Genomic DNA, 23,429 nt, shown 5'->3' on the forward strand with positions numbered 1-23,429 from the left:
TATATATATATATATATATATATATATATATATATATATATATATATATATATATATTATTTGTTCAGTGTGAGGGACAGAATAAGAGACAAAAAATGAAAGTGTGATAATCGGAAAAGAGCGTGGCAATAGAGGAATTTAATTCCAGCCTTAATCTTATTATAATTCCTACCTATTTTAGGTGATTGCTAGATTAATATGGATTTTTTTATTAGATTCCAAAATGGACATGATTCTTGAACATTTACCCAATGGCTCATGCCATAAGCAATGGAATTTTTATTAATTGTAAATTGAATTAAAGACTTGATCTTATTAATATGTATATATATATATATGTATTTTCGGCTGCATGATAAGAAATGATCTTATTTTGTGTCCAATACATCCCATCTTATGTTTTTTAATATATTAAGTTTGAGTTTTCTATATTGAACTTTTAAATTTCCAAATTCAAGAGTACTCAGATAAATAAAAATGCTAAATATATATAAAAAAAACATGATCATACGTGAGACTAGAATAGTCTTTGGTTCGTAATTTAATATTTCATTCAATGATTAATTTATGATCCATTTGTTAAAAAATACGATTCAAATCTCTTCTTATTTAAATTGAAATGGTTGGGCCAAAGGAAGGTGGTGAAGTCCAGGTACGAACAAGCTAGCGGAAGCTGGGCTAACCTTAGGCCCAGATCCATCTGCAGTAGATTCGTGTTAAAAGCTGAACTAGCCAATCCGGGCTTGGACTCGTTGCCAGTCCTTCACACCTTTCTTAGGCTTGGGTTATATTTGGAGAAACGAGCTTGGGCTACAGGGGACTAAATAATATCTAAGGAGGACTAATCGGGGCCCACCATACTATTACCAATCAAATGACCAAAAACCCAAAATCACAAAAAAGGGAAATTTTTGTTTTTATTGTGTAGTTATCATCACATGCACCGCAACAAATTTAGATTTTAATTACACTTCTTTAAATAATATTTGATTTTTCTTAAAAAATTAATTAATTAAAATTTTAAATACATTTATATTACATTTAGTAATAATATCAAAAGTACAGTCCATATTAACATATACAAATCTTTTTTTCTATAATGCAATTAAACTTACAAAATATAAAATTATTTGAATTTGTTCCAAATTCGGATATAAGATACTAAAATCTTATATAATCGGGTTAGATGTTTGCGGAGGATACTTGTTACCATTTCTAAACATGACAAGAATTAAAAGAAAAAACACACCCAAAGTCAGAAAAATGCCCAATTTTGGTTTGATTATTAGTCATTTTCTAAGATTTGTAAGCAATGATTTTTACCTCTAATGCAATTATTTAATAACGGAGACCTTCATATTTAACCCCAAGCCGAAAAAGGATAGAAACGTCAATTTCAGAAAAGACAGGGGCAATCACAAAGCCAAAAGGTATCATACAAAAACATTAAAACAAGTTCTGCATGGTCGTGCCTTGCTCTTGCAATTTTAAGCTCCTCCGCCCGGAATTCTTAGTTTATTCAGATCGTATACCCTTTAATCTCTCAATTTTTAATTCATTTATTTTTTTTTTTAGAATTTTTCAAGGAAGGAAAGAAAAAGGTTATTAGTGCTAGTTATTATTGCTCTGTTTCCTCTGCTTCTTTTTTTTATTTATCGATTCCTTTGTTTATTTATTTTGAATGCTTTATACATGGCAGATTCTCGTGGCGGATTCCCCCACCACTAGCTGGTCTCATAGTTTTTGGGTTCTTCTCCAACAAATACTTGTTTTTTCCCTTTTTCTTTCTTCTGGAAATTTTTTTCTCTTGTTCTCAGGGTAAGCCACACTCTTTCTATACATTTTATTTCTTTCTTCTTCTTTTCTCAACCTGGTTGCTTTGTATTTCTTATTTCTTGAATCCCATTTTGGGTTTTTTTGGGTTTTTTTTAAAATTATATTGAGCTGAATTTTATTTTCTTATAGGTTTTCAGTGAATTTTAGGGGTTTAAATTGTTGGGATTTTTTTTTAATGTGCTGCATTTGATTTAATCTGGGTTTGCTTTAATTTTGCAGGCAAGCTTGGTGAGAGTGAAGAATTATTCAGTTTTTTTTCTTGTAAAGTTTGGTTTTTAAAGGAGAGACGTGGTATTCGGAAGCTGGGGTTTTGGTGATTGAAGGGGATTGGGCCACAATTAAATCGGGTCAGTCTCTTGTTTACTGTTATTTGACAAATTAATTTCTCTGACTTTAATGTTGCTTTTATTCTCTGTAAGTAATTTTGTTTCTTCTTTTTTAGCTTTGTGTGGAACTTTAGCTTGTCTCTGTTGTTTCTTTTATTGCTTTAATTGAGTTGAATTCTTTGGGTTCGAATAAGGTATGTGGATTATGATGTGAAAAGCTTTGCATTGTACGCTTGGAAGAGATTTATGTTTTCATTGTTATGGTCGCTGCTGTTATAAAGATTAGATATTGCTATGAATTCTAGGGGTATTTGGTTGGAGAATGGCCCTAAGAGTGCGTGTGTGGGAGCTAGTTTATGAGTTGCTCAGAATTGTTGCTTCACAGAATTGTGGGGATATTGTTGCCCATCATGCTATGAAATTGAATAGGACAATTTCAATAGATTATATAAACAGTACCTTATTAGTCCCACTTTGGGGTTTTGGTTGATGCAACAGCCTCAACAGACGCCTCTGATAATGAAATCTTAAGTACAGTCCTATTATTTAGATGCACAAAGTCTGGCAATGTGGCTGTGATCCTCACTTAATGCCAAAAGATATCTCTCTTGTTACATAGAAATAAAACCAGGATTTGTTTAAATCTGTTTAATTTATCAGAGAGCTCTTCCATCCAAAAACATTTCTTTCTAACATTTTAACATAAGACCTAATTTTATTGCTTGTATGAAAAATCTTTGAAAGGATTATGAATTTTTTGTACCACTTTGTTGATGATTCCAACTTACAAGCCTTAAAGACAAATCTTTTCTGGATAAAGACTGGGCATCAATGAACAGACAAGGATATGCCTGTTAACAGTGAAGGCATTTTATTTCACAGGTGACCCTGTAAAATGCATTTGAATGTCATACATTTTAATAAATAAGAAGATTCATCTTTGTGATTGTTATCCTTGTCATGTTGCCTGTGGGCAATTTAAAGATGGTTTTACTCATACTCTCTAAATGATTCTTCTTTGAATTTCTCAGACAACTTAAGCTACGTTGCTTGTTCTTGATGTTTTAGTTGAATGGCTTTTGCTCATGCTAGTGATAAAGGCTCTTCTGATTATAATATCTATACCATCACATATGATTCCTCTATCCTCCCCCCTCCTTTACTATGAACTGGGACACAGTCTAAGCTTTTTAGCACATTTCTGCTGGTCTTAATGAACTATGCCTTAGTTTTTGTTTTTCCATTTTCGCAGCATCTGTTTTCCCACTTTATCCCATTTTCTGCTGGTCTTAATAAACTATGCCTTAGTTTTTGTTTTTCCATTTTCGCAGCATCTGTTTTCCCACTTTATCCCATTTTCTGCTGGTCTTAATGAACTATGCCTTAGTTTTTGTTTTTCTATTTTCGCAGCATCTGTTTTCCCACTTTCTCCTGTAGTCATCTGAGTTCACATGCTTCATTCACTTACAAGGTGGCCCAGCTGCATTTTGCTGTCTTTTGCACTTGATATGTACAATAGGACATTTTTTTGAGTTTTCTGATTGCTGTGTAGTTTAATTGATGATCTGCATTTTCAGGCTGGCTTGACTACTAATATTTATTTTTCATGAAGAATGAAACCAAAGCTAATTGGTGCTCAAAGAATATTGGATTCTCAGATTTAGATGTGAAGACACTTCTTTGGGAATCCATCAATGAGAATTGTGGTTATCAGATTATGCACTATCCATGTGCTGTTCTCAAATGAAGACTTTGGGACTACTTTTTGGATCTGAGTCTGTGGGGCTAAAACACAAATAAGTTAGATGTTTTCAGATCCACAATAATCAAACATGCTAGTAGCGATTGTAGATTATTTGCATTTTGCATATTGAACTCTGTTGGAGACGGAATGTGTTTTGTAGCCTTTTAGGAAGCAATTCAATACTGAAGATAAGCTTAAAGCGTCATCTTATCATTCTTTGACTGCAAAGAAATGGGGTTTAGTTGGTCTGTGGCAAACTTTCATTTGGATGATAATGTTTTAGTATTGCTCATTCTAGTTTGACTAAGGCTTTCTTGAATTCTGTTTCGTTGCTTTTTTTATTTGTAACATCACAAGTGTTTGTATTTTTCTTTAATTGTTAAAGTTACATGTTCATGTTGCTTGCTTAAACTTTGAAATGCTTACAGTAGAAAAAAATTGCTTTGTTTCAGGCTCACTTGTGTTATAATTTTGCTTTGTTTATGATTTAGCTCTGTTGGCCTCTTGTGTCACTTCTCAGTATGAACAACCAATTCGGTGAAGATCAAGTAAGTCATGGAATATTGGTTATTATTTGGACCATTGAAATTTTGCAGAGTTTACACATGCAGTCTTTTGTGCAGGATGAAGCAACTGTTATGGGGTTTGAAGTACCAAAATCACCTGATTCAAGTTATAATAATGTGTACCCTGGGAATGAAGATGATGCACGTGACCCGCCAGTTGTCCCTGCACACCTGCATCGTACATTGCTTAGCTACCCCACAAGCATGAATGCTTCTGGGAATCTTCCTTTGCCAGAAAATGTGATTCTAAATCATCTTTACATTGAAAACCGAGAGGCACCAAGATCTGTAGTGGCACTTGGGTTCACTCACCGCTTCCGTTCGAAGTATGTTACTGTTGTGCTATACAAACCAGTTCCAAGAAGGGGTAGTGCCAGTACGTAAAGCATATGAATAGAGAATATACCTTCACTTTGGGTTGGTTGGTTTGCACTTGTGAGGGAATTAGTTTCTATAGACTCAAATACGGAATTAGCAGAAATGATATTTATTTGTTTCACAACAGTTGATGACTTGGGGGGTTGCTTATTGAACCCGAAAGTTAACATTTGACTTGAAATATCAGTTATGTTATGAGGGGTAGAGTTGCTATACATATAAAGCTTTCTCGTTATTCTTTTTAATCAGTATTTGTGGCATCTTGAGCTTGTTTGCTTCCTAGGTACTGTAAACCAAACTTAAAGCTCTTGTATTTGTTGGCATTGGATCGTTTCATTTTGATGGGCATGCCTGGCATCAGGTAGCTTTATGTTATGTTTAACTACCTAGAGAAGACTTTTGTGTTGCTAACCCCTCAATCATCCAAAAACCAGCTATCCACCTGTGTTGATTGAAACAGGTTCTTTGCCCGGTACCATCTAGCTTATCTTCATTGGGCAACTCCTTTTTTGTATTCTGAGATTGCTCAAAATATATGAACTCTGCTTGTTTATTAGGTGATATATGCAAAGAATTAGTTGGGTGAATGAATTCTTAGAAATATTTCAAACAAATGTACTTTGTGTACGGTCGGTACTTATGTTCCTAAGGCAAACGAAAGCATTCAAACAATGGTTTGTTTTTTTCATATATTTTAAGAATGTCAATTAGTCAATGCTATCCCTGCATGGTAATATACAATTCATAGTTCATGCTTTCTGGCCGCTCGAGATAATGTTGAGCTGGACTCTTATGGTTTGTTGCATACTTGGCTTGGCTACCTAGCTTGATGAAATTACCACTTAATTCTTTTTAATGCTTAGTTGACTGAAGCCAAGCAATCCCATTTTCCAAATTTGCTCAATTTTAATAAGGCATTTCTCTTATTCCCAATTTTTATTCGAATTTAAATTACATAAGGAGAGATAATTCTCATTTTTTAAAACTTTTTTTCGAAATACATTTATAAATTATGCGAGTAAATTATAAGTTTCATATGAATTTATGTGCCTTTTTCTAGATCGGTTTTAGCACCAGGTTTTGGAGAAATTAAGTAATATATTAGCCTTAATCAAATTGTAATTAAACCTTAAATTTTAGTCAATAAGGGCTTCATCTATTTTAAATCCTTCCATGACTCCACTCCCAGTGTATGTATGTGTGTATATATATATATATGAGTTGACATAAAAGGAAATAGGAAATTTTTTAACTTTTAAGAGTGAACTGCTGCACATTTTTTTCTTTTAAAAGCTGGCAATCTTTATCCATTTCCAACTAAGCAATCTGATCAATTAAACATCTTATAATGGACATTTCTCCTCTATATATCTTATCCTACTAAGCAATGATCAGCAAAGGGTCTTATGATGAATGAAAGTATTTTATTTTCTTTTAAGATGCTCGAATCTTTTCATTGTGCTCTTGTTGTATATTTATTCATTGTCAATTAATTTTAAGTTGAACATGCGTTTTAAAAATTTAATAATATATTCAAATTCAACTTCAGCCTTTAAAAAACAAAAATTGCAAACAAATCCCAAGTCATTTCCATTATATCAAGCTCTTAAACAATGCAAGAAAAGTTTTTCAACTAGTGTTACTTCTCCAGCTAATTCATCTCCAACAAATCCCGGCCAGAAACCAAGTCATCCTGTCCATATATTGTTCTGAAAATAATACTTTCCAGACGGAAACTCTCAGAGCCTGTGAAAGGGTAAGGATGAGCTATATCATATCATTTCTGTCTTCATCAGTGAATTGGTAAGCAGAATTATGAGGAGAAAAGGAAACTCCAGTCGTCCAGCTTATGCATTAAAGAAAAAGATGTACCATTTGACCTAAGCAGAAGTATGAGATTGTAGGCCATTTTTTTTAATATTTCAAGTAGCAAACGTGACATGTTACCCTTAATGGGAAATGGTTTGAATTGGAAGATTGCAATTGACAAGGCTTTATTATTCCCAAAATTATTTGCCCCCAGTTGACTTGCAAATTGCTAAGGCACTTTGAATTTTGCTGAAGCTAACCAGGGTTTGAGCTTTGCCAAGCTAAGGTCTGCTCAGCTAGTGCTGGGCATATCCTTTTTGCATTATTTTTTTTTATTAAGCATTATTGCTCCTGTTTCAAGAATTTAAGCACGTAACTACTTTGTTTATGTAAATCCCTTAAGATATTTAAAAACAATAATAAATTAACTTATTATTAAATGAACATATATACCGTCTACTTGTAAAGTTTATAAACTCTACAGTTGATATACAGAGGGCAAAGAATTTTCATATTCTGAAAACTATTGTATAATGATGAACATCAAATGCATTTTTTTCGATATATGTAATCAAATATTTATTCACGATATATGTGATCTAAGGAAATAAAAAAGTCAGAAACAAACGCAGCAAAGATTTACCCAACATGGAGGAGATGAGGTAAGCATGCATGCATACTTTCACTTGTTCCAGGAAACAGTGGGGCTGCTATTAGGATTTGGCAAAGCTGTTGCCTCAGGATGATGTATCTGATCTGCCGCAATATCAGCGGAATGATCTTGGTGGGTTAAAACCTATGGTCGACATGTTCAAATCTTCTGAAAGTAAGGCCTGGTGGACCATTTTTCCATTGGAAGATGCCAAGGATCATACACTTTCTTTGTTGTTCTTTTTTTCCTATTTGACAGGAACTCGAAGTTCAGTAGATGTAATGGACAGATCATTTGAAGATACTCTAGCTTTAAAACATACAAAATCTCTTTACATTTTGCAAAGAAACCTTCATTAATCAAGGCTATACTTTTCCTAGTTCATTAGGTTAAACATTGGCATCAGGACCGCAAAACTTTCTTCAATATTTCTTAATTAATTCTGTCTATACTCTGCCCTCGAGTCGGTAGCACTCTACCTCTTCCAGGGCAAATGTTAATGCCCTGCAATGCCCTTAATCTCCGGTGTACATAGAGTCATAAACATCCCATTAAGAATTTGGAAAATGTTAATGATCGTTGATTAGTGCTGATAATCTGAGGTCAGTGTGATAATTAAACAGCTAGTGGGCCCTTTCTACAGAGTTTATTGATCCTTTGGGATATACGACGAGACTTTTTCCTGTTCACAGCCAGATGCGGCGAAGTGGATTCTTTTACATTACTTTTATATTTTCTTAACCGTTGGGAATCTCCATTAGCTCTTTAAACAGCTTCCAATGTCAACGGGAATCCTATATAAATACCAGGCAACTTTCCTTTAGCCTAAACAACAATTGGATACTTTTTCCACTTTCTTTAGAGAGAAAAAAGGAGCAAGCTTCAGAAAAGGAAAGGTAGAAAAATGAGCGACATTGAGGGATCCCCAGGAAGCTCCATGCATGGAGTCACTGGAAGGGAACCAGCTTTTGCCTTATCAGTTGCATCACCGATGGTCCCAACTGATACAACAGCTAACTTTGACCTGCCTGTGGATTCTGAGCACAAAGCCAAGGTTTTCAAGCTTTTCTCTTTTGCTAACCCCCACATGAGAACCTTTCACTTGTCCTGGATCTCCTTCTTCACTTGCTTCGTCTCCACCTTTGCTGCCGCACCCCTTGTCCCCATCATCCGTGACAACCTCAATTTAACGAAACAAGATATTGGGAATGCTGGGGTTGCTTCTGTTTCCGGAAGTATATTCTCAAGGCTTGTAATGGGTGCTGTTTGCGACCTTTTGGGGCCCCGTTATGGATGCGCATTTTTGATCATGTTGTCAGCTCCAACTGTCTTTTGCATGTCATTTGTTGCGGATGCTGGAGGTTACATCGCTGTCCGGTTTATGATCGGATTCTCCCTTGCTACGTTCGTGTCTTGCCAGTACTGGATGAGCACAATGTTTAACAGCAAGATTATCGGTCTTGTCAATGGAACTGCAGCCGGATGGGGAAACATGGGAGGAGGTGCTACTCAACTTTTGATGCCCTTAGTTTATGACATTATTCGACGAGCTGGATCAACTCCATTTACTGCCTGGAGAATTGCTTTCTTCATCCCTGGATCGCTCCATGTCATCATGGGGATCATGGTCTTAACCCTTGGCCAGGACTTGCCTGATGGGAACCTTAGCACCCTACAAAAGAAGGGTGATGTTGCCAAAGATAAATTCGGCAAGGTAAGTGATCAAATATATTTTTTGATTTCCCTCTTAGCGACCAAAGCAAATTTCCATGATGTCAATTCTTTGCTAACAAAAGATATTATTGTTTCAGGTGCTATGGTATGCCGTCACAAATTACAGGACCTGGATCTTTGTCCTTCTCTATGGCTACTCCATGGGAGTTGAATTGTCAACAGATAATGTCATTGCTGAATATTTCTACGACAGGTGAGTTTCCCTAATTGCAAATAGTTAAAAAAAAAAAACTATCTTTATTTTTTTCTTAAAGAAAACGAACAAACAATAAATTCTACTGTAATCAACAGGTTCAATCTCAAACTCCACACAGCTGGAATAATTGCTGCTACTTTTGGTATGGCAAACCTTGTTGCTCGCCCCTTCGGTGGTTTCGCTTCTGATAGAGCAGCCCGTTTGTTTGGCATGAGAGGCAGGCTATGGGTTCTATGGATCCTGCAAACCTTAGGAGGTGTCTTCTGTATCTGGCTAGGCCGTGCCAACACACTTCCTATTGCTATCTTGGCAATGATCCTCTTCTCCATTGGAGCTCAAGCTGCATGCGGAGCTACTTTTGGCATCATTCCATTCATTTCACGACGATCTTTGGGAATCATTTCAGGTCTAACAGGGGCAGGTGGGAACTTCGGGTCCGGATTGACACAGCTAATTTTCTTCTCAACCTCAAGATTTTCCACAGCAGCAGGTCTTTCATGGATGGGAGTCATGATTGTGGCTTGCACTCTTCCTGTGACTCTGGTGCATTTCCCACAATGGGGTAGCATGTTCCTTCCACCTTCGAAAGATGTAACAACATCCACCGAAGAACATTACTATTCCTCAGAGTACAACGAGGACGAAAAGAAAAAGGGCATGCACTCAGCAAGTCTCAAGTTTGCCGAGAACAGCCGGTCAGAGCGTGGCAGGCGTGTGGCCTCAGCACCAACCCCGCCAAATACAACACCATCCCATGTTTAGTCCATCAAAAGGCAAGATCACAAAAAAATAGCGTGTCTTGTTGAATAATGACAAGGGTTGTGCTCTCTCTTATGTTTGTATCGTCCTGTTTTCTTCCTTTTTCATCTTCCCTTAAGAAACCTTCTTGTTCACTTTTAACGTTAAGCTTAGTTGTTTAGGTGCAACTTGGATGTTATAATATCCATAAACAGGATTTTCAGATTCATTTTGGTAATTAAGAAAAGAATCAAAACTGGGAATTGTTTATTGATGCCCATACTGAATCATCCACGTAGATCTCAATATATACTGATACTGGATCAGGCTTCATTCTGGGATGGAATGACCCATTGCATGGCAGTTTGTGATTCGATTAATTGGAATTGTAAATTTTTATTATTTATACCGTGGAGGATCTCAATTATTAGCTGGGATTTAATGGAAAAGTTGACTTGTCTTTGATTGTGAAACACAACTAGTATTAAATCCAAGCATACATAAGCAAAAAAAATTGAAAATAGAATACATTTTCAATACCTTATTTGGCATATTACATCAGCAGAAGAATACATTCTCTCTGTTAAGATTTGGTGCAGAAGCCATCCCTTCATCTTTGGAATTAGGTACGACAGTCCTTGGCCGCATTCTGACGTCTCAGCTCCCAAAAGTTCAAAATCCGGGTTGCCACTTGGGAGACCTGAGAGAAATTTTTAGAACATTATAGTATTCAAAGTATACATTGAATAATTGGTTTTGCCTTTTTGTTTAGATTTTGCAAATTGTTTTGTTGTCCATCTTTGGAAGTAAATGACGATCACATCCCCAACTTTTTCATTTATTTTTATTTTAATATAAGACCTTGAAAATCAATGGTAAGGGTAGAATTAAGTGTCATGCTATATCTCCTTGAGTTATATTAATCTTGTACCATGGTTTACATAGAGTTAACTGATGATTATATCAGCCAAATCCTTACATCATAAACTGATGACTCAACCCTTTTGAGATTAGCCATAAAAAGAGATTGAAAACCAGCATTTACTGCACCCAAATTCCAAGTTCCTTGGACGGTAAATAATATTTTGAAATGATTGTGTGTGTGTGTGTGAGAGAGAGAGAGAGAGAGAGAGAGAGGAGGCTGAGATAGAATAAGTAATTTTATATATTGTACAGAAAGGAAATAAAGATAGAATACGATTCAACAAAGCTGACAGTCATGAATGAGAGAAACAATATGCAAGAAGGTGGTAAAAGAATTATTAGTTAGTCTTAACTCTTTCAAAATTTTTTAATTTCTTTTACTTACTAGGCATGTATTTCTAAAAGCAAATTAACAGGTATGCAGCTTCATCCAATGATGAGAATATTTCTGAATTAATGTCCTTAGTCATAGACAAAGAGACAACCTGCTTTCTTGACAATCTTAACTACTAGTTATCATTGGCTTTGTTACAACAGCATTCAAAAACTCAATGCATATTCGAAGTTATGAAAAGAAATTCAGAGTTGGATCAAACTATTTCAATGACAAAGCAAGTTATATGTTTATAATCTTTCCATTCTAAAGAACTGACTATTCCCTCAGATTCTGAATATCAATTTATGATGTAATATTTCTTATAGTTACAATTTCGTTTCTAACTTACCAGCATATCTGTGCTTGCAAACCTTACTTTCCACGTTACCCCTAAGATTAGTTGTGCATAAATATCAGAAAACTAGCTTTTTATATATCAACAGATGATTTCTGAATTGATATGAACAGTATTGTGCCCTTCTAGTTCAAGTCATGGCCCTCAGTTTGTTCCAAAGACGTCTTGGTTCCAAAAAATGTCTGCTGCTGCTATAATAACTTATATGGTCCTTCCATATAAATCAAATGGCAATGAGGATAGTCAAATTCCTCCACCAATTTAGATATTATCAGGCAATGCATATGTTATTACCTTGCCTTGTGTCCTTATTGGACCACAGATTGATAGTCAAACATGCTTATAATAAAAATACTTTAAATAAAAAAACATGCTTATAATGACCATCTAACAACAGCAGAATAGTGGGAACGCTGTTTCATTAGAAAAATCATAAAATTAAGGTTGGTCTTAGTAGTTTACAAGTTTGAAGGGCCATGATGAAAGGGCAACGTGATCCTTTGGGATCTACAATGAGGCCTTCCCCCCCACCAAGGTCATGTCTAGCTGGATGAGGGGTGAGGGGTTTCTTTTGTTTATTCAAATTTCAAGTATCACAATGGCTAGGAATCTCCACTGGCTCCCTCGGCGTTTTGACAATGTCAATCGACCAACTCCATTACAAACTCTATAGTTCTGATCTCTTGTTACACAACACAAACACGTCCTCCCAAACATATCTACCTCCATTCCTATCACAAACCAATCTCTTTCAAGAGACACAGAAATGGCTGATATTGAAGGTTCACCAGGAAGCTCCATGCATGGAGTGACTGGCAGAGAACCAGTTCTAGCCCTCTCAGTTGCTTCACCAATCATCCCACCTGATACAACAGCAAAGTTTGATTTACCTGTACATTTAGAGCATAAGGCAAAAGTTTTCAAGCTTTTCTCTTTTTCCAATCCTCACATGAGAACCTTTCACTTATCTTGGATCTCCTTCTTCACTTGCTTTATCTCCACGTTTGCTGCTGCACCCCTTTGTTCCTACAATTCGTGACAATTTGAACTTAAAGAGACAAGATATCGGTAACGCTGGGGTTTCTGGTGGTATATTTTCTTGGCTTGTAAAGGGTGCAGTTTGTGACCTACTGGGGCCTCGTTACAGATGCGCGTTTCTGATTATGTTATCAGCTCCAACTGTCTTCTGCATGTCATTTGTTTCAGATGCTGGAGGTTACATTGCTGTCCTGTTTATGATTGGATTCTCGCTTGCTACATTTGTCTCTTGCCAGTATTGGATGAGCAGAATGTTTAAATGCAAGATTATTGGCCTTGTCAATGGAACTGCAGCAGCATGGGGTAACATGGGAGGAGGTGCCACTCAACTTCTGATGCCCTTAGTTTTTGACATTATTCGACAAGCTGGAGCTACTCCATTCACTGCCTGGAGAATTGCCTTCTTCATACCAGGGTGGTTTCACGTCATCAGGGGCATCTTGGTCCTTTAGAACCCTGCAGAAGAAGGTTGATGTTGCAAAAGATAAATTCTCCAAGGTAAGTTTCTTTAGACACTTTAATTTTATCTTTCTCATAATGCTGAAACATCTGATATGTCAATTCCTTACTAAAAATAATGCCAAAACATTATTCAGGTGATGTGGTTTGCCATCACAAATTACCGGACCTGGATCTTTGTCCTCCTCTATGATTACTCCATGGGAGTTGAATTGTCCACTGATAATGTTGTTGCCGAGTACTTCTATGATAAGTGAGTTTCTCTCTAGCATTAATTAGTCATCAAAGTCATTGAACCTCTTATAACATAAAACAGGAGTGTCCAGAAACAAAACATTATTTTCTATTGTAACCACAGGGTTGATCTTAAACTCCGCACCGCGGGAACAATCGCTGCTACCTTTGGAATGGCAAATCTTCTTGCTCGTCCCTTTGGTGGCTTTGCTTCTGATAGAGCAGCTCGATATTTTGGCATGAGGGGCAGACTGTGGGTCTTGTGGATCCTCCAAACCTTAGGAGGTGTATTCTGTATCTGGCTCGGCCGTGCCAATACACTTCCCATTGCTATCTTGGCAATGATCCTCCTCTCCATTGGAGCTCAGGCTGCATGTGGAGCCACTTTTGGCATCATCCCATTCATTTCTCGGCGATCTTTGGGAATCATTTCAGGCCTAACAGGAGCAAGAGGGAACTTTGGGTCCGGATTAACGGAGCTGATAGTCTTCTCTACTACAACATTCTCCACAGCGCAGGGTCTTACTTGGATGGGGGTCATGATTGTGGCTTGCACCCTTCCCGTGACATTGGTTCACTTTCCACAGTGGGGTAGTATGTTCCTTCCTCCTTCAAAGGATGTGATAAAAGGTACTGAGGAGCACTACTATGGTTCTGAATGGAACGAGGAGGAGAAGCAGAAAGGGTTGCGTCAGGGAAGTCTCAAATTTGCAGAGAACAGTCGGTCCGAACGGGGCAGGAAGGTTGCCTCATCTCCTACTCCACCAAATTCCACACCAGTCCACGTTTAGGCATTGTATAAGATTAAAGCCATGTAATTTGGATTTCAGAATATGATCAGTTCTTTACCTTAATGATGAATTAGAAGCTCACTCTATCCAGGAGAATGATTCTGGGTCCTGTTGTTAATGAGGAATCTCAAGCATATAGAATAATTCAAGCCTAGTATCTCCATGGAAAACAGATTTTTTTTATCATTATTTTACTAATTTCAGCTCCATTATTGGTTGACTCCTGTAGATTAATGAATAGTATATATAGTTGTCAAACTTCAACTTAGCAAAGAACAATACGGAGATGGCATTATCAGATTGGGTGGAAATTAAAAGTTTGATTTAATATTAAGGGAATCCTCAATTATTTTCCTGAGATTCAGGAGACGTTAGACTTAACCTTGCCAAATCAAAGAAGAACCAAACAAAAATCAATAAACAAAGTGTTGCTTAGTTTTTTTCTTTCCAGAGAATTTCTTGGGCCTTAGCATCACCTAACTAAAGGAGTTCTACATGGGCCAATCAAGCTCATTGGATAGCCTCAGATCCAACTACTTCCACCACCAGGCTCAACATCAGGTCCTGGGCTAGTCTAGATCCTAGAACATACATCTCCAGGCCTCAGCATGGTCATGGTAAAGGTTAGGTGACAAGCCCACAATCCCTGTCTCAGATCAGTCCAACCTATCTAGTTCTATTTGCTGCCTTGCAAAAATTCTCACCCAAATATGTTGCTCCAACTTTTTGTTTTTCTTAAAAGTAGGTATATGTTCCATGTATCTAAACCATTTGATTTGCACATCTAATTGTGGGATATGATCCCTTCAATATAAAGATAAACTTTAGAAGAACTGAATATCCTTGTTTTGGATGCCTTTTCCATGTTTGACTTTAGAACTTGAGATAAAAGCAGTTAAACGGTATTCATAAACCGGGTCCAGTAGGTTAACATCTTTTAAAGTTAAATTCAGCTTACTCGAATCCCTTCGTTTTAATTCCATTTATATTAAAAAAAAGTTATTCAAAATCTAATTCGAATCGGGTAATACTTATAAGCTTAGCAGACTACTTGACCGTGGATAGATCTAGAAGCGACATAGTTTGCTATCATTTTTCCACTGGTGTCTTCGGAAATTTGTAGGAAGCCTGCCCAAGGGTGCCATGTTTGTTATATCTTTGCATTAGATTGTGAGAAAAAATGGTTATAGGAATTAAGAAACAAGAGAAGGCTACTTGGTGTCATGAACTCCAAAACTTGAGTTCATGCCTATCAAAACAAGCAAAAGGATTCCATTCTGTCTTCTTCATAAACTTGGATAAATTCTGAGGTATTGTCAAATCTGATCCTAGCTGTCAAAAAAGAAAGGTGGAGACAAAAAGCAGCAAGTCAAGCCTTGCAAAGATTTCAATATGATGAAGAAGGATAAATCAAAATAGATCAAGGAGATCCATGTCATAATGACGTTGGTCAAGAATCCATGGTAGCAACTTGCCATGTGAAAATATGAGGATGAATATAGCAAAAATTAAAATAGTTTCAACTTGGCCATGCTTAATTAATGACGAGAAAAGATTTTTTAATTAAGTAAAAAATATTATTATTATTATTATTATTCTAATTACAAAACCCATCAAACGTTTATGTTCCTCAACTAAAACAGAAAAATTTTATTCATCTAATTTAATGATATAAATAAGATTGATCATAAAATTTACATAACAAACAGAGTATTGTGTTGATTTTAATCAATCTGATTAAAAAATCGATATAAAAACTTTATTAAACTGAGAAATGAAAACCCAAATAAAAACAACTCTTCTCTTATTCATTATCCCATGAAAGAGCCATGAAAACATCATTATCTCCACCCTCCAATATGCATGGAAATAAAGCAATCTTGCTTTTGAACCAAAAACACAAAGGAACTTTCCTCCAAGAGTAGTAGTTGATGTGTCTCCTTACTGTCATCACACTAAGGTTAATGGAAAAACAAACGAATATGCTGTTTTCCTTCTCTTTTGTGTATTAAAATAATGGTCGAAGTCATTGCCTCGTAGGCTTGCTTGTGTGCAAGAAGGAAGACGACAGCCACTAATAAACAAAAGAAAAGAAAAGAAGTCGTGATCAGTGCGGTGATATATAATAAATGTACGGTCACTTTTACATTAATTTGTAATCATTTTCAACATTATTTTCTAAATCTTAGGTGAATAGAATATACTAAATTTTATTATTTTTGTTTTTGTTTTTTCTTTTTAATATATATATATTAATGGGGGGGAAGCTAGAGAAATTGTTTATAGGTTTAGCCCACGGTGGGCGTACGTGATGCACGGCGCAATCCAATGGGCAAAGTCAGCTGGTAAGAAGGCACTGTCTCTCCATGGCCGAATAGCAGCCAAAACCAAACTTGATTTGCTGCTTCTTTTTTCCTTCTTCTTCGTTCTTTGTTTAGTTTATTCAGCATGTCATAGCTTTCTTTAAGTCATAGTTTCGATCTTTTTACGCATTTCATGATAAATTTTTTTATATACCTTACAAATGACAAGTTATGTTACTTTTGAAAATAACACTCGTAAGAGTTTATTTGTTGATTAAGTATAGAACGATGTTATAAAAATTGATTCATTAATATTTAAATACATTGATTTAATTTAATTTTAAATATGCATGTAAAAATGGTTTTCCTCATATAATATGCACGTTACGACTCAAATACAAACATCTTTTCTTGATATAGTCTGGATATATCAATTAATCTATTATTAATTATAGTTACATAAAATTTTATATCACGTATGTTTTTGTTTTTCAAAAAATATTTGGAACATTGGATCGATAATCCAAAATTCATCATTAACACACATAAATTATATTGAAAAAACAAAAAGGATGACAAAAACAGTTGAGTTTGATGAGATGATCATGGTAATTAAGAGTACAAAGTACAATTCAACGGCTGATAAAATTTGAAAGTGACACATGAAATTATATATATTAATTTAATTTGTTGTTAAACATGTAAAAATGTTTACGTAACTAGACATAATTTCGACCTTTACTCAATTCCTAATAAATTTTTATATATTTCACGAATGAAATGTTACATTCAAAAACGAAATTCATAAAACTATATTTTGTTGATGTAGTTATTGATTAGGTACACATCCTTAGAAATTAATATCGATTTAACCAATTATTAACAATATATAGAAATGTTTCTCATTACGTAATATGCATGAATTAAATATAGTTACATAAATCTTCATATCATGTACCTTCTTGTCCAAGAAATGTTCAGGGCATTGGATCGATAACCCAAAAATTCATCCATGAACACATTAAAATATATGGGGAAAGGCAGAAAGGTCGAGGAAGGTGGTTGAGTTTGATGAGATCATTGAAATGAAGGGTACACCGTACGTATATAGTACATATTCAACAGCTGATGGAGAGGCCGCACCAAACTTAGAAGAAAAATAATGTCATTGACTGGTGAGTAGTTGGGAATCTTCATCAGAATAATCCAGGTTTTCGTTTTTCCAAGTCTATTGTCAACGGTTTGTGTGTGTGTATATATATATATATAAAATAAGAACATTTAATTTGACTGACAATGGGCAGCCATTGTGCAAAGGTTAGAAATTGCATTGTTTGACTTTGCCATGTATCTTCACATGTCTGGTTTGTTTGATCCTTTTCATCGTCTTGCATTATATTTTGGAGTCAGTTTTCTCCATTTTTAAGTTGACCGTATACCTGGCAATCTCCCATTATTTTGTTCTTATCTGACTGCTATGTATTGACTTGTTTTTATGACTCTGATATGACGCACTATCATTTTCTTTTTTGTATATCTCATTTCCTCTGCCAATCCCTTGTCAGATATAGAAAATATATGGAGTACCCAAAGCTTCAAAACCTTTTCCATTTGATGGTAGTGTGTCTAAAAGTTCATTAATTCCCTTCCTTGGAAATAGGAATCATCAGTTCTAAATAACCCCAAAACATGTTTGATTCTTTAGGAAGTATCAGTTTTGGTATTAAAACTTCATATTTCCTTCCATGCAGGTCAAGGAAATTCATATCATATATGAAAAAAGATAAATTTATCATATTTTTCGGATTGTTAATGAGTTGATTGATGATCTTATTAAAACATATTGTACACATAAATTTTTTGTCAAATATTTTAGACTTGAAAAATTACATAGAGTTTATAATCTTTGGTATTCTTTTACAGTAAAGAATTTCCTCTAATTAATTTCTTCAATCTTCATTTTGTATTTTGATTCAAGGGTTTTTTGACTTGTTCATGAGCTTTGAACAATATGGAGATTTCACTTCAAGAGTACTTGATCTTGAATTAGCTTCAAGGGTTCACGACTTGATCTCGACTATCGACCTCAAGGGTCCATGATTTGATATCGACCCCTCCACCTTAAAAGTCTTATGACTTAATATTAACCCCTCAACCTCAAAGGTCTTATAATTTGATCTTAAATTAATGGTCCATGACTCGACATCGACCTCATGGCCTTAAGGATCTTATGACTTGATATCAACCTTGACCTCAATGGTTTTATGACTCAACCTCGAGCTTGAGGGTCTTAGACTGTAGATTGGAAATTTGGAAAGGCTTTGTTTTTCAGAAGAGGATTTGATTTTCAGAATCTTCCTTTGATCTTTGTAATCTTAGGCTTGTGGAACTTTGGAGGTTTTGATCTTCATAATCTTGCCTTCCTTCGATCTTCATAATCTTGCTTCAAGGCTTTGTGGAACTTTAGAGGCTTCGATTTTTAGAATCTTTCTTTCGAGGCATTGTGGAATTTTGGAGCCTTTAATCTTCAATATCTTTCTTCGATACTTAGAATCTTCCTTTCAAGGATTTGTGAAACTTTGGAGGTGGGTCTTATGACTTGCTATCGACTTCAACCTCAAGGGTCTTATGACTTGATATCGACCTTGACCTTTTATGACTTCGCTTCAAAGATCTTCTGACTTAATCTTGAAACAAACAATTTGGATCACTTGGACTTGTAGATTGGAAATCTAGAAAGGCTTTGTTCTTCAAAAAAGTATTTGATTTTCAGAATCTTCCTTCAAGGCTTTGTGAAACTTTGGATGCTTTGATCTTCATTGCCTTCCTTCGATCTTCATAATCTTACCTTCCTTCAATCTTCATAATCTTGTCTCGAGGCTTGAACTTTGCAGGTTTTGATCTTCAAAATTTTCCTTCAATCCTCAGAATCTTTCTTTCGAGGCTTTGTGGAACTTTGGAAGATTTATGAAACTTTAGAGATTTTGATCTTTAGAATCTTCCTTCGAGGTTTTATGGAACTTTGGAGGCCTTAATCTTCCAGAATCTTCCTTCGAGGCTTTGATCTTTAGAGTCATTGATCTTCTAAAGTCTTTCAAAATCTTCCAGAATTTAGGCTTTGGAGACCTCGATCTTCCAGAATCTTCCTTCGAGGCTTTGATCTTAGGCTTTAAAGGGGCTTTGATCTTTAGAATCTTTCGTTGATCTTCAGAATCTTCATCTTTCTCCTTTGTTCTCATGTGGTTCATCAAATGGCTTGGATTTCTCTCTAAATTATTTTAATTTAATTAAAGATTAATAATGATGACTCACAAATGATGTTTTGATTGGCCAAACTTTGAGTTTTTTAGTTTTAATTGGTCAAATCTGAGTATTATCTGTAGACACTAAATTATAAACAAAAAAAATGAATTAAAAAATGAAAAAAGAAAGGAGAGAGGTACGACTGGCAGGGTGCGGACGCACCCTGCCAGGCACCTCTCTCACCTGCCAGACGTCAAAAATTCGCGTCTGGCAGGGTAGTGGAACTTGCCCCCTGATGCCCAGGGACAAGGCAATGGAGCGTGCCCCCTCCAGAGCCCAGAAATCGGGTATAAAGGGGAGGGGGAACCTGCAAGCAAAAGGGAAAAAAAAAACCAAAAAAAATAGCAACAAGGCATAACCTGCAAAGAAAATCCCTAAGTCTAACAGCCAAAACAAAAACCCACAATCCAGAAATCAAAAATAGAGATCAAGCAATATCAAAAGGAATCAGAAAATATGGGCACAAAAAGAGTAGAAAGCCCTGGGTTTTGGGGGTGGTTGTGATGCCGGCTTTAGACAAAGATAGAGAGAGAAGGAAGTCGGCAGAGTAGGGAGAGGGTGAACTGATCGGCGGTGAAGGGAGAGATTGGGCTTTGGGTGCCGCTAACGGAGAAAGAGGCAGATCCGGTCGTGTAAGGGAACCGGTGACAGCGTAAAAAAGGGAGATCTAGTTTGGGTAAAAATAGGGGGTGCTGCCGGTCTTGGGTGCGACGCCGGCGACGTCGGAGTGAACAAAGAGAGGGTTAGCCGGTGGCATAGTTGGTTTTGGATGTCCGCCGGTCAGAAGGGAAGCCGATGAAAGAGTAGAGAGAAGGGAGAGAGAGCCGGCGGGTAGAGAGAGAAAGAAAAAAAGAAAATAAAAGAGAAGGAAGGAAATGAGGTTTTTATAGCTAGGGTTTAGAGGGCTTAAACGACGTCGTCCAGTAACCCATCCAAAGTCCGCTTTATTCTCTCCAAACGGCGTCGTATTGGGCGCACCAAGGGCTGCTGAACAAGACACCGAAACGGTGCGTTTTGGGAGTGGTCTGAAAGCCTTGGGAAGCAGATCAGTGGGAGTGATCCGGTTATCGTGGGCCACTCTAGCCCATAAAAGGTAAATATTTTCTTTTGATTTGGACTTTGTGGTTGTCTTTGGCCCAATGTTTGATAGATGGATAAATTAGTCATAGCATGTTGTTAGGTAAAATAAAAAGATAAAATACTTTTAAAATGATTAGATGCTAAGAGAAAATAGAAATAATAATAAATAAAAAAATAATAATAAAGAAGGAAAATATAAAAGAATCAAGGAGGATAAAAATAGAATGTTTAACGATATATGAAAAAATGATGAAAAAAAAAAATGGTGAGAGTAGATAAAAAATATAAGAATATACCTATATATTTGTTTATATAATAAATAATAATAAATCGAGTGAAATAGCTATTTAACTAAAAAATACCCAAGCATAATATATATAAAGAAATAAATAAGCATTTAATTATTAAAAGATTAATGAATTTATTTAAGTAGTAAATATGGGGAAAAGTAAACATTTAATGATAAAAATAGATTTATATAGATTGATAATGTATGTACATATTTGGATTTAGAATGTTTGTTTAAAAAATACATAAACGTGGGAAAAGATGAAATGTGGAACATATTTATGAGATTCATAGTCATGAAAATTTATGTAGAGATAATAAGAGTGAAAATAAATTAGGAAGAACTAGAATTAAAATATGATGAAACAAAATGTGGAAAAATCAAATTAGGTAAAAAGGTAGTTCTATATAAATGGAGAGAGAATGAAAATAGGATAAGATAAAGAATTATTTAATATAAATAAGATAATTGCTTAATTTGATGCCAATGATGGGATGATCGGTCGGGACGCGAGAAGTCGCAATCTCGGGCTTATATTCCCTAGGTTCGGAATCCGAATTAAGGCTCCACCAGTACGATGGGAGGGCCTCGATTTCAAGATCCTGAAATTTTAATAAATAAAGAATTTGACTATACAAAAATTATTAAATACAATAATAATAAAAATATAAAATATAAAAATAATAATAAAATTCTTGTTCACTAAAAATAACACGGACTCATAAATAATTCATCTAATTATAAAAGGGAAACATAAAAACTTAGAACAAAAAAAATAAAGTAAAAATAAAAATAATAAGAAATAAGAATAGAAAATATGATAATAAGATATATAATAAAATAAAAATAATTAATTAACAATAACAAAAAATATAAATAATTGCATTAGCATAGCATATATATATTGCATCATACATATCATTGCATATAAATATTTCTGTTTTCGAGTTTAAGCCCCGATGATGGGATCTTTCGGGGATCTTGCGAAGGCGAGTATTTCTCGAAAGGTTCTTTAGGTGAAAAGACGTCCTCGGGTCTCACCAGCATGATGGGAGGGCTCGAGGACCGTCTTTAATAAAAGGCTTTTGCCCGAATTAGGTTCATTATGCACAAAAACATTATTTTAAAAAAAAAGAAAACGAACGATGACCCCGATGACGGGAATTATTCGTTGAATTTGCGAAGGTGAGTTTCTCGGATAATTCCCTAGGTGAGAGAATATCCCGAGTCCCACCAGTATGATGGGCGAATTTGAGAAAATATCCTCGATAAAAGGTTATTCGTCCGGCATTTTTATCTCACGCCATGCACTTCATCTCGCCACCCATTTGCATTCCATTTTAAGTTAAATAGGAGCTAAAATAAAAGAATAATAATTAAGGAAATATAGTGAAATTAAGAATTAAAGCCCAATAGGATAATCTAAAAATGATACCGTTCATAGAACGGGCGTCCCAGGGGTGCTAATCCTTCCCTGGGCGTAACCGTACTCCCGAACCTAGAGCTAAAAAATCGCAGACCGATTTAAGGTTCTTTTCGGTGGACTTAAAATTAATTTAAGTTTTCATCGATTAGAATCGAGTCATTAGGTGGCCAATCACACCCAGTAAAAAAGATTGGTGGCAACTCCTAGTTTAATTTTTAGTGAGTTTTCCACGTTAGTGTCTGGCGGTCGGGTTCCCGGACCCGCACGTTACGACATTATCTCTAAATTATTTTAATTTATTTGGAGATAAATTAGATTATCAAATTTGAATTTTATCTCTATATTATCTTGATTTATTTAGAGATAAATTAGATAACCAATAAGTGAATTTTAATTGATCAAATTTAAATATTATCTCTAAATTGTTTTCATTTATTTAGTGATAACTTGGATGATTAATAGCTGAATTTTTATTGGTTCAATTAATATATTATCTCTAAATTATCTCAAAAGATAAATACATGACACATAAGAAAATTTTAATTGATCCAATTATATGTGTTCAAGATAATTAGCCCATAAATTAATTATTTTGTAATTAATTAAATGGCTGTTTTGATTGATGTCTTCGAATCTACACAGATATACTTTTAATCTGTTGAGAAAATATAGAAATTTTCTAATGATATACTTTTACTTACTTTAAGATGATGATCTAAGAATGTACTGTCCTCAAGTGAACTGCCTTACATCAATAATTTTCCTAGTCCATTTAGTTCTTTGTCTTAATCTTTTTACACTTTTGTCTGATTTTAACAGCCATAGAACTTTTTGAAGGACACTGTCGGTTTCTTGCCTATTCATATATACAT

General features: G+C 35.3%; 2 protein-coding genes and 1 pseudogene across 7 annotated transcripts; all 3 read left to right on the forward strand.

Moving 5' to 3' along the window:
- Nucleotides 1,422-5,225, forward strand: LOC18590934 (SNF1-related protein kinase regulatory subunit beta-3). 6 transcript variants are annotated; one of them, XM_007016766.2, is made up of 5 exons: nucleotides 1,422-1,526; nucleotides 1,700-1,818; nucleotides 2,056-2,183; nucleotides 4,359-4,454; nucleotides 4,530-5,225. In XM_007016766.2, the coding sequence occupies exons 4-5, from the start codon at nucleotides 4,428-4,430 to the stop codon at nucleotides 4,854-4,856; spliced, it is 354 nt and encodes a 117-aa protein (XP_007016828.1). In that variant the 5' UTR covers nucleotides 1,422-1,526; nucleotides 1,700-1,818; nucleotides 2,056-2,183; nucleotides 4,359-4,427; the 3' UTR covers nucleotides 4,857-5,225. The 6 variants fall into 6 exon arrangements, with proteins under 6 accessions (XP_007016828.1, XP_017983647.1, XP_017983650.1 ...); XM_018128158.1 differs by having other exon boundaries at nucleotides 4,398-4,454; XM_018128161.1 differs by having other exon boundaries at nucleotides 4,427-4,454.
- On the forward strand, nucleotides 8,216-10,003 carry LOC18590935 (high-affinity nitrate transporter 2.1). Its single transcript, XM_007016767.2, has 3 exons — nucleotides 8,216-9,025; nucleotides 9,123-9,238; nucleotides 9,337-10,003. Exons 1-3 carry the CDS (start codon nucleotides 8,216-8,218, stop codon nucleotides 10,001-10,003), a joined length of 1,593 nt encoding a protein of 530 aa, XP_007016829.1.
- LOC18590936 lies at nucleotides 12,401-14,156 on the forward strand (annotated as a pseudogene).

Source organism: Theobroma cacao, chromosome 9 (genome assembly GCF_000208745.1).
Source record: "Theobroma cacao cultivar B97-61/B2 chromosome 9, Criollo_cocoa_genome_V2, whole genome shotgun sequence".
Classification (NCBI taxonomy): domain Eukaryota; kingdom Viridiplantae; phylum Streptophyta; class Magnoliopsida; order Malvales; family Malvaceae; genus Theobroma; species Theobroma cacao.

Coding starts and splice junctions, on each gene's coding strand:
- LOC18590934 (XM_007016766.2), top strand. CDS start 4,428: ATGAACAACCAATTCGGTGAAGATCAA. Junction 4,455..4,529: donor ACCAATTCGGTGAAGATCAA/GTAAGTCATGGA, acceptor TCTTTTGTGCAG/GATGAAGCAACTGTTATGGG.
- LOC18590935 (XM_007016767.2), top strand. CDS start 8,216: ATGAGCGACATTGAGGGATCCCCAGGAAGCTCCATGCATGGAGTCACT. Junction 9,026..9,122: donor CCAAAGATAAATTCGGCAAG/GTAAGTGATCAA, acceptor TTATTGTTTCAG/GTGCTATGGTATGCCGTCAC. Junction 9,239..9,336: donor GCTGAATATTTCTACGACAG/GTGAGTTTCCCT, acceptor TGTAATCAACAG/GTTCAATCTCAAACTCCACA.